The sequence below is a fragment of the Octodon degus genome, unplaced genomic scaffold, assembly GCF_000260255.1.
Source record: "Octodon degus isolate 3935 unplaced genomic scaffold, OctDeg1.0 scaffold00016, whole genome shotgun sequence".
Classification (NCBI taxonomy): domain Eukaryota; kingdom Metazoa; phylum Chordata; class Mammalia; order Rodentia; family Octodontidae; genus Octodon; species Octodon degus.
The window spans coordinates 20,723,511-20,735,182 of NW_004524592.1; the positions used below are offsets into that span (position 1 = coordinate 20,723,511).

An 11,672-nucleotide genomic window follows, 5' to 3' on the forward strand; every position below is an offset into this window, starting at 1 on the left:
GATTAGTACTCCATATTGTTATTCATCTATTTTTATCATGAAAAGATAACTCACTTGGTATTTGTATTGATTCTTCTCATTTTCTTTTTTTTTTTTGCGGAATCAAGGATTGAACTCAGGTCCTTGTCCTTGCCAGGCAAGCGCTTATTCTGCTGAGCTATCTCCCCAGCCCCTCTTCTCATTTTTCTATTACATTCTTTCTTACTGATCATTGGAAGTGTCTTAGATTTATATTTTTGTCATTTATTCAGAATTTCTCTTAAAAGCTTGAATCTTATGCTTTTATCTACATTGTGGCATATTTTCAGGTGCAAAAGTTCTTGGCTTTTAATGATAACTTGTTAATATTTTCATTGTCTTCCTTAAACTAAAGTTATTAAAATGCACTCCAACAAATTCTTCTCAAAGGATTAAGGTTTTTCCTCCTAAATCTAAATTTATGTTCATGTACCATGTAAATAACCTGTTTCCTTCTTTTCTGAATGGATAGCCAGTCTTCTCAGCTGCATTTACTAATAAAGGACTCTTATTCCACAGAATTCCATTCTCTAACCACCTTTTTTAATTCATCTACTCATCTGTCCTGTAATGACACCATACTTTGTTGTTACTATTGCTTTCTAATAACTCTGAAATATGACAGATCAAGTCCTGCTTAATTCTGCACAGGTAACTTTCAGTTGTTCATATACACTTCTTATTTGCCCACATATTGTCTCTTTCAATTGTTTTTCATTTTTTATTGTAATGATTCTATTTGGGATTGTTGTGGTTTGTGTCTAGTTGTCCCCCTAAAGCCTCACACAGTCATTGGGGCACCTTACAGAGTTTGTGATTGATTCATGATCCAATGCGGGATTATGGGAATGAGTGCTACACCCACCCTGTAGGGAGGGGAGAGAGGCTTTCCAGCTGCCCCTGCCGCTGCTCCTCCCTTTGCATTTTGCTATTTTCTGCCACAATGAACTCCCACGCTCTGCCATGTACCACTCTGCGTTGGAGCCAGCGGAGTATGGACTGAAACCTCCACTAACTGTGAGCTAAATAAACCTTTTCTTCCTTAATTGTGGGTGTCAGATATTTTGTCCCAGCAATGAGAGAAAAGTAATGAAAACAGGGATCATTTTACTTCTATCTGAAAAACAAAATCCAATTATTTGTATTGGTTCAGATGTTCCACTGTTTTTAGGTTTCTTTTCTTTAGGATCTTTGCTTTACCTTCACTTTTGCATTTCTGTGAAGTATAAAATTCTAATTCTTTCAATAGCTTAAAAATATTATTTCTAGCTTTCTCTAGATTTCATCATTTCCGTCAATCAGTTAGTTATCTTGTACATTTTAATGTTTATTTCTGACTTTTATTTTTTCTTACTTTATCTGTATTTATTGTTTGCTTTATAGTATTTCTTAAACCTGGTTTATTATTTTTCATTGTACGGTGTTTTTACAACTTATCTCTTTGCCTACTGCTTTTACCCCATTATTTTGTTTCCTTTCACAATTAAAAAAAAAGCAATTAAAATATGTATTAAATGAATTTTAGCTATTGTGTTTTTGCAATCTATTATTATTTTTTTCAGTCTATTATTTTTGAAGGTTCAAAAACATCTTTTTAAAATTTCTGGTGCTAAGGCTTAAACTCAAGGCCCTTGCACTAAGCTACATCCCCAGCTCATTTTATTTTTGTGACAGAGTCTCAATAAGTCACTAAGTTGTTCAGGCTAAGCTCAAACTCAGGGCGTTCTTGCATCACTCTCCCAGAGTGCTAACTGGTTTTTTTCTTACTCTACAGTATGTCAACATGTTAGTTTAAAGCCCATGCTAATAAATTTGGTAATAAGTCTTCCCCTACAAGTCTGCTTCTCTGACCTATCTCCAATATTTTTCCTCTTGTTTTTTTTTTTTTTTTGGCTAATTTGTTTTATCCCCCTGCCTTTCCTGATAATTTTTAATTGAATGCCAGATGCTGTATATAAAAATTCAGAGACGTAATCAGAGATGCTGAATGACATGTTCCTCCAGAAAGGATTCACTTTTGCTGGTAGTAAAATTAAAGTAGAGCCAAATCAACTTAATCCTATTTGGGAGTGGGTTAATTTTGATCTGCATCCACTGTGAGGACAAGACTGTTTCCTCACATCTTGTTCAGGTCTTGCTTTGCTTTTCAAAGATCTTACGTGAAACCTTGGATTGGTTGTCAGGGTACTCATCTTGTTTAGGAAATACATTCTAAATGTCCCCTGGCCATGAAGAACTGTCAAGAGCCTTGCACAACTTCTCTTCCCTGTTGGTGCAGTTCTCTGCACATCTTTTCCAGCTGTTGTTACAGATTACCAAATCCTTGCAGAGAAAAGTGACACAGGTTCACTTCTGCAGCCTCAGTTGTTTCTCATGAAGACTGAGGATTCATGGCACTTCAAGGCCTTGAGGCCTTCATCACTACCTGATCTCTTTGAGTAGATTTTGTTTGTATCTTATCCATTTTTTCTAATTATTCTCAGCAGGAGGTTTTCTGGTAAAGGTAGACTTATATAACCAGGTCTTCCCATATTAATTTTAGGAGCAGCTTACCAATATTTTTTAAAGTGAGATTTAAAAAATTTAAGTCTATATCTCTGGAAAGAATTGACAATGTTACAGAATTAAAATTTCCTATTCAACCAGCCAAATAGCTCGGTAGATTAAAAAACCTGCTTAGGCACATGCAGGGGCCAGGAGTTTGATCCCCAGGCCTGCTGTGCCAGCCCCACCCTTGGGGCACGCTGAGACAATGATTGAGAGTGGGCATGGTGGTGCGCACCTGTAATCCCAGCTCTTGGGAGGCTGTAAACAGATGGATCACTACAAGTTTAATCTATACAGTGAGACCTTTTACACCCTGTACACCCTGTCCTAAATACAAAAAAAAAAAAAAAAGATTTCCTATTCATGAACAGGATATATCTTTTTTTAGGTCATCCTTAATGTTTGTTTTTAATATTTTTCCATAGTGGGTTTGGACACATGATAGGTTTATTCATGGCTACTTCACATTTATGTTACTATTATAATTGATACATTTTCACTGCATCTTCTAGTCAGTACTACTGAGATATGATTTTGCGTTATTTCTTTTAATTTACATTTACTTTGTATTTTCTGAAGGCAACCATGTCATCTGAAAACAATGAGAGTATAAGTTATTTTTATCTTTAAATATGTACAGGATGAACTTAAGGGAAAACAGTTACAGCCTACCTACTTGACACAGTATGAAACTAGCAGTGTGTGCAGCTTGCTGTTTTCCTGGCTGCTGGCCGGTAGCTACAGAAGTCCTGCTGAATTTGCAAGAGGGGAGTGCCCTGCCTCAGGCTGCCTGGCACTGAAAAGCTCCTGATGAAACAGTGCAGAGAAGGCCTTCTTAGTTCAAGAGCTAAGACAAAAAAGAAAGTAAAAGAAACATAGCAAAATATAAAATCATGCCTTTCATGGCTACTTCAATTCACTAGATTTCATTTCATCGAGATTTTTGGTTGATTTTCTTAAGTTTTCATATTTTTAAGATTTATTATGTAGTGTTGCTATCAGTTATCATACAATGATCATTTATTTATATGAAAAGAGAACAAGTTAGAAATGAGAGTTAGTATATAGAAACAGAACCATGTGGCTTCAAAAGAATTCAGGGTACTAACATAAGCGCAGAGAATTGCACTAACAGGGAAGCTCATGTACGGAATAAGTGACATTTAGTCAAGCAGAACTTAGTTGGGCATTGTGTATAACAAGACTATGAGAGTTAGGAAAGAAAATTTTGACTGGAAAAATGAAAATAAGATTTCTTAGATTAAAAATGCTTTTTCTAAACACACTTAAATAGAGGTGAGTATTTCTGGTGGAGATTTGAAGCTGCAGGAAAGGAAGACACTGCCTCAGGTGACATCGATGAAAGCACACAGAGTGTGCTTATTTTCTAATGTGACCAGGGAGCTAGCAAGGCTTCCTGGCTAAGGACCTAAAATGGTCTCATTTTCAAGGTATTATCACTGAAAAGCTCAAAGGAAATGAGGCAGATTTTCCAATTCAAAGATAATAGCATGTTACATAGCTCATATCATTTTTTAGTTATCACTAAAAACCTAAAAGAGATGCTGAATTACCAAAATGTAACCCAAACTTTTTAGGATTGAAAAATATTCACTTTTGGAGGAAAGAGAACTTCACATTTAAGGAAAGATAACTAGAGGAACATATAGCTTTTTTGGGGGGTGCGGGGATGTGCCAGGGATTGAACTCAGGACCTTGCGCTTGTCAGGCAGGCGCTTATGCTGTTGGGCTATCTCCCCAGCCCAAGCTATTGTGTTTCTGAGATCAGCTCACTCATCAAAAATAAAAGATTGATCTTGTGATGCTCTGGATATCAATTGCAAATTGAAATAAAACTACGCAAAAAAAATTGAAATTAGCTGAAGAAAAGGAGTCACACTGAGTAATTACCTAACATCCGCAAGGCTTAAGTCATCCTAGGTATGACCAAACCTTTACCAAAATTTCTATAATGGGTCCACTTGGAAACCTGTGGCTCAATCCCTTTTTGGGTGGTTCTAGTGTAACCAAAGTCCCACGAGTTGAGGAGAAATGAAACATAAGAAAAAACAAGGGGTCTAATTAATACATAAACTGAAAAATCCCAAGCCCCGAACAACCCAGGCTCTGTATTAGGCAGGTTGTGTTATATGTAGTAATAATATTTTGGCTGTAAGGAAAATATTTAATTAGAATTTATGTGAAATTTCATTTTATCAAGTTATAGTTTCCAAATATATTTTTTAAAAGTTACAGTAACAAGCTTGGCAAACCATGTTTGTTCAAGTGCAACATCCCCTTGGACTATAAAGAACTACTTAACCAAGTGTACAATAAAATGCCAATGTTTTATGCTGATTTTATTTAAATAATTAGGCGACACAGTTATCCATTAGGACTATAAATTAGGAAATTGAATTATGCGCTCATGTTTAAACATCAGTACAACCTGTGTGCCGACACAAGAACAGCCCACGCTCACTGAGAATGCGGAGGTGGAGGGACAATCATGATTAAGAAACATTGGAAGTTCAGAGAAAAACTTTTAAAATTAAAGGTTTTCATTCAAGGATTTTAAAATACAAAAGTAAGTAATCTAATTTTAAAGAGATCAGACTGTAAGTTATTATACCATTCATCAATTAATCGCAATTCTGTCTGTAAAAGTATGAGCAAGGATCACACCAATGGTAAATCAAATGGCTAGGAGGTGCCTTAACAGTAACTGCACTATTCCAACCAACTTTCAAGACTGAGCGAAGAGTTCCCTTGATCCAGATAAAGGAAATTATTTTTACTTTATCATCCGCTACACCAGGGTGATGGCCTGCTTTAACCCCATGTAGCCTCTGAGGCGTCAGTGAAAACCCAAAAATCTATGAGTACTGACTGCTGGAGACAAGCAGAAGGTGAAGCACAGCCATCCCGGAGCTGCTGCTGCTGCTGCACGACCTAGTGACTTTCCTGATTATCCTTATTTGAGAATCTGTGGTGGGAGCACTTGAAGAAAGAAATGGAGCGCAGCTATGCCTCTGTCTCCCGGCCGTTGAGCAGGTGACCAGCCACAGAGGCCGTGGAACCAAAATCTGTAGAATTCTTCTAGTTTTGAAAGCAAAGATGCCATCTGGTGGCAGCTTTTTCTTGACCTTCCTTCTAGCTGGTTGTCAGGGAGTCATTTCTATCTGGTGAGGTGGAGATGGGCCTCTTTTTGGGCATCATGGGTCAGTTGACTGGAGAGGTTGGGGCTTTTGCATCCCCACAGCATGGGAATTTGCCACGTAGGAGGGGAGGTGAAAGCTTCTCTCCATAGCCTGGTGACCAGGTTCCTTATCACTGGGCAGCAGGAACCAGCAGCCTTGTTCTGTGCCCATTCCACACATACGGAGCTCCTGTCTCTGCAAAGTTGCTTGCCCTGATCCTATGGAAAAAGTTTTCAGTACTCACATTATTTACAAAGATTAGCAAGAAGCCCTGATAATAGAGGTTACAGTACAAGCCTAAAGTAAGAAATACACTCATTCCAGGACTATTCTGAAATGGCCTTGTTTGCCCGAGATGATTTAAAGAACTCTGCTACCTGCTATGGCTCTAGAGCTTTCTCTGTGCAGTTCTGATGTTCCCACCTGGGCCACAGATGACTTTGGAACAAATTCTGGCTTTAAACTCATTGGTATTCCTTTTTCCCAGCATGGTCCTCTACCCCAAGCTGATGTTCTGCACTTGACCTGTGCCAGTTAACATCAGCAAAGGTTAACAAAGACGGCTCTGCAGATCTTCTACTCCTCCTGTTTCTATGGCTTTCCAAGTACAGAGAAGGGGCCGGTTGAGAGTCTCAATTGACCTTTATTTCCTTCTTCACTCTGCCTTTTAATCCAGTACCTACACTGGACATGATCAGGGATGTGTCTCTCATACTGGAAGACAGGTTAAGTGGCTCTCAGAAAATGGATCAGATTATAATACAGTAAACAAAGATGCAGACATTCTAAGCCGGCCATGATGGTGCACTCCAGCAATTTCAGCCCTTGGGGGGCTAGGGGACGAGGATCCCAAGTTCTAGGGCATCCTGAGCTAACGTATCGAGTTGAAGGCCAGGCTGGACTACTTAGTGAGACCCTGTCTCAAGAGAAGCACACATTCTAATCTACTGCTAAAAAGTAGGCTAGCAACAGTAAGTTGTTAGGTTTGTGTGTGTGTGTGTGTGTGTGTGTGTGTGTAACCGTGTTCCTATCAAATCATTGTTCTATTGATGGACCTGCAGAGTCCTACTTATGTACCTCTATTAAAAGTGTCTTTATTTTTAAAAATGTGCTTTTAGCTGATCAAGGAAAAGTAATACATAACTACAAGGTATCTTGTAACTTTCTAGTAGTAACAAAAGCCCAAGCAACTTCAGAAAATACTAAACTTTTTAATTATTCAGTCAAGAGTTTTAGCCTGCATATAAAATTCTTATTATTTACTAAAGCTTCCATATTTGATTTTTAAATGTATCTTAATATCTAGGCCTTGATCAAATTAGCCAACAAAGTTGTATTGAATTCATTGGTTGGGGATACCCAGCAGCATATGTGTAAGAGTGGAAGTTAGAATGATTTTTTTCCCAGAATAAGAGGCCTATGTTCTCTATAAAGAAATCTGAAGAAACATATATGGTAATAAGCATGAAGGAAAATGTAAGTAAAGCTGCTATTTTATTGGCTTATTTTATTAGCAGAGAAACTGTTTTTATTGGCTTGAAGATTATCTACACCTTCCCAAAGGATTATGAAAAAACTTGCTTCAAAATATCCTCTGGGTTGTAAAAAAAGAACAATGATATCAGAGGCCCAGGCCCAAGAGACTCATTATAATATAATTCTTGGAAAAAGTCTTCTATCAAAGGGTATTTACCTCTATTTCTCCCTGAAGCAGAATGAATTTCCAAACTGGCTGGGAACCTGAGGAAATTTCATGCTTCCTCAGTGACCTGGCTGGATTTCACAACCCGCCAGCAATCTGGCTGAGGTCCAGCCTCTTGTAAGACCTGCAACTCTGAAATTCCCAGGACAGCCCCAAGACCAACCTATCCTCACAAGAACACTTCCCACTAGGACACAACACCCACTTTCTTGGGACCATGTATAAGCTACATTTACAGAACTGTATCCATGTAAGCCCTAACCCCTCAAAACTCTACCTAGTCCAATGTAAGGCGTCACTGTCTACTTGCTCAAAAGATCTAGGAGACCACTGTATGGCTAGAGTTTTAAGTGAACATGGTGTTAAGATTTAGATTTGAAATGCTCTCCCCAAAGTCTCAATTGTTCCTAAGGGGGCTTTCCAAGACAGGATGAGGTTATGTGGTTCTATGTTCACTGGTGGGTTGGTTCATGATCAGTTCAGAGCTTGTAGTGAGGAGATGGGGCCTGACTGGAGGAGGTAGGTGGTCACTGGGGTCATGACCTGGAAGGGTGTATTTTTGTCCCTGGGCACCTCCCTTTTTGCACTCTCTTTGCTCTTTGGCAGCCACGGGGTGAACAGCTTTTGCCACCATGCCATTTCTGTCTTGGTGTCCACCATCCATGGACTGAGTCCTCTGAAACTGTGAGCTCAAATAAACCTCTCTTTCTCTACATTGTGAGTGTCACAGATTTTTGTCCCCACAACAGGAGAGTGATTTTCAACATGGTCTTCTTGTATAATACAGAAATGTAGCTCCAATCAATTTCTCTAAAGTCCCATGCAGTTCAGTACAGCCAAACTGCTCACATGCTTATACAGTTTTGTTGTTTTTGTGGAGAGATGAAACTTTTCACTGGAGAACCCTCCAGTTCCAGGTATAAATAATCACTTACCAGGCTCCAGAGAAGAAACCTGGCCCCCATCTGCCATCTGGCCATTCTGGCCAGACACAGGATGACTCAGATTCCTGAAGTTCTGATCTTCCTTTAAGACTACAAACTGCATAAAAGAGAGAGGAGATACTGTTGTAATTCACAATATATCAACGTGCATTAATCACCACCTATGGATTGCTACATTTATCCAATGGAAAATGAAAGTTGGAAAAAAGTTCTGTCAAATTTCTCTCTTTGGCTAATGAAACAACATTCCATTTTCAGTCAGAAACCTTACATTACTTTCTACTAAAGCAATTAGGAAATGGGGGAAGGGGTTTAGGATTGAACTCAAGGACATTGAAATGAGCAACACCCCAACTCTTTTTTCATTTTGAGACAGGGTTTCACTAAGATGCTAATTGCCAAGGCTGCACTCAAACTTGCCATCCTCCTGCCTACCAAAGTGCCAGGATTATAGGCACAAGCCACTATGCCTGCCTACTACCAATATATTTTACTAAAGAGTATACTATAAATGTGGGCTCCTAACACTTGAGTCATGGATCCCTGGGTGCTACCATTTTACTACAAGTATCACAAGAATTCATTGAATATTCTAAGCACTGGCCTGAGAAATGTAAATGCTACTTTAAACACACCCAAACAAACACAATTTATTTAAATATACTATCCACTTCTGAGTAATTTGAGGTTGCAAGTATACACTAATAACTAAGTACAAGTACTATATTTTCTCGTGACTTAATTGCATCAGAACAAAAATCCTAAAAGGAAGGCCCAGAAAACATTCTCTTTAGTCAACAAAATGATTGCTTTTGTTACTATTTACAATGTTTGAGACTGATGCAGCACTTGCAGTGTAGGCTGGGGACAGCCACTGGATAGTCAGATTCGGGCTAGACAGATTAGGTATTAAAACAGGCCAGCAATAAAAGGTAAGAAGTGATCCGTGCTCCAGGATGAAGCCCTCCCTTTCCAATCAGTCACCTGGGCCAGGACCAGCGTGCTCCACTGGCTCAGAAACAGGGCTTCCACAGTGAAGGGCCGCAGTTCAGTAACAACATGTGGAAAAGAGATTAGGAAGAAAAAAACCCTCTGCTCCTGCTTCTCACTGAGGAGACCAGGGAGGGATAATGAGCAGGCTCAGTCAGGAGTGGGGAGGGACAAGGCGGTAATAAAAGGGCGACGCTCAAGAGCACAGTTTTCCTCTCTCCTCTCTCACAGCACTCCTCACCCTTTGTCTCTCCTCATTAATGGCTTCTCTGCAGCGATGCATTGCAGAATTGGTGCAGGCCCTACTGTTAAGGCCACAGGCCCGTTATTTCTGGCTTCAATCAAACTCCAACCTTCTGCACTGCCAATTTTCCAACGCTGTGCCGAATTCTGGGCTGGGGTGGGAAAGGCAGCCGACAGAACCAGATTTGTTTCTGCTGCTTCTCCTCCCAGCTTGGGTGCTCAGCTCTCCCCCACTGTCCCTGGCATGTGCAGCAGCCAAGGTTGAGGATGGCAGTGACAAAGGCTGGAGAGGACAGAGCCCCAGCACAGCTCCTGGCCAGCAGGCTGCTCTTGACGGCAGCAAGTGCTTTTGATTTTCATAACGACACACACAGATTGTGCTCCTTCCTCCACATCATCTAAATGAGATGGATTAAACCTGGACTCCAAAGCCCAAAAGAAATGCCACGTGAACGATCAAGTGCAATGTGGGTGGTCTGGAAATCCAGCCACAAGGCCTTAAAGCCCTGAACATGTTCAGTAGCTAAGTCCTCCTAGAATCACACATTTAGATAACTTACAGAGACAGAGGGCCTCTCAGAGATCATCTGATCTGAGGCCCTTGCACTGGAGAGGATGCTAAGGCCATGTCGAACTGTAAGTTCTACAGCTAGAACTTGCGCTTGTTATTCTAATTCCATAAACAGGTTCAACTCAATCCTTAAGCAAACACTGGACTCCTATGGCAGGCAGGGACAGGTAAGTGCCCACAGCCACAAGAGAGCACTTGTCTGGGGCAGAAGCATGAGGTGGGGGCTGGAGAGTGGGGAAATGAGGTGTGGAGGCCAAACACCGCCACAGCCCCTCTGGGGCTTCTTCCTAACAGTTTCCCCTCAGGCTTCAGTCCTCCACGGACCTGCTACATATGCCAGGCTCTTCCAAAAGATCCAGCAGCACACACAAAGTATATGCCAAGTTATCTCACAAGTTTCTGAAAATGGAAACTGCCCTAAAACAGCATCCAAGAGCCGACCCCATCCCAATCTGCCCTCTAGTGCTCAAGACCAGTACTGAAGTGGGGAACCTACAAAGCATGTTGAATTTCATAGCCCTACTATGCCCACTGGAAAATTTCTAGGCTGGCGGATCAAATATAGGATACCCAGTCAGAAAACTCATATTTGACACTGGATTAAAACCTGGTCTTTAATTATGAATTAAGACATTCTGTATTTTTGTTAAATCTGGCAACTATTTTGTTACTGAAGTTTATGGACTTAGGGAAAAGAAAATGTAAGAAAACCAGGAGCATACTCTGGAGTTTCAAAAATATTCAAAAAGCACAATTTAAAATTAGAGGAAAACTTTACATAGCACACCAAAAAAGTCTTAAGTTATAGGAAGAAGGTATATGATAGAATATAATTTCCTACAAGATAGCTTAGTGGACCAAAGCAGGTGCAGTGACCAGGGTTTGATCCCTGGCGTGCTGTGCCAACCCCACCCTTGGGGCATGCTGAGCTGGCAACTGAGACTGGTCATGGTGGTGTGTGCCTCTAATCCTAGAGCTTGGGAGGTTGAAAACGAACATGACTAAACTCTGATCTGTGTAGTGAGACCCTGTAGACCCTGCACTAAATACATTTTTAAAAAAAGAAAGAAAGAAAAAAATAATTCTCTACAGATTTTTTTTTTTTTTTTGGTGGAACTGGGGATTGAACTCAGGCCCCGTGCTTGCCAGGGAAGCACTTATTCCACTGAAACATCTCCCCAGCCCCTCTCTACAGATCTTGTGCCATTAAATTCTGGTGCTACAATTTGTGATAGCCAAATCTTGTAAACAACCAAGATGCCCATCACCTGAGGAATAGATGAAAAAGATGGGGTATTGTTATACAATGGAGTATTACTCAGCTATAAAGAATGATAAACTTGAAGGCTTTATATTGAAGTGGATGCCACTTGAAGATATACTCATAAGTGAAATAAACCAGACACACATGTGTAAATATCATATAGTTTCCCTAGTATAAGAACTCAAAAGAAGAA

At 40.1% G+C, this 11,672-nt stretch overlaps 1 protein-coding gene across 2 annotated transcripts in view; it reads right to left on the bottom strand.

The window, feature by feature from the left end:
* Positions 1 to 4,904: 4,904 nt before the first annotated feature.
* Positions 4,905 to 11,672, bottom strand: part of Egf (epidermal growth factor) — an 89,654-nt gene continuing 82,886 nt past the window's right edge. For both annotated transcript variants that reach the window (XM_023710001.1, XM_023710000.1), the window contains 2 exons: positions 8,403 to 8,508; positions 4,905 to 5,983 (listed from right to left, as the gene is read on the bottom strand). In XM_023710001.1, the coding sequence (XP_023565769.1) occupies positions 5,781 to 5,983; positions 8,403 to 8,508 (309 nt within the window). In that variant the 3' untranslated portion in view covers positions 4,905 to 5,780. The remainder of the gene's footprint in view (positions 5,984 to 8,402; positions 8,509 to 11,672) is intronic.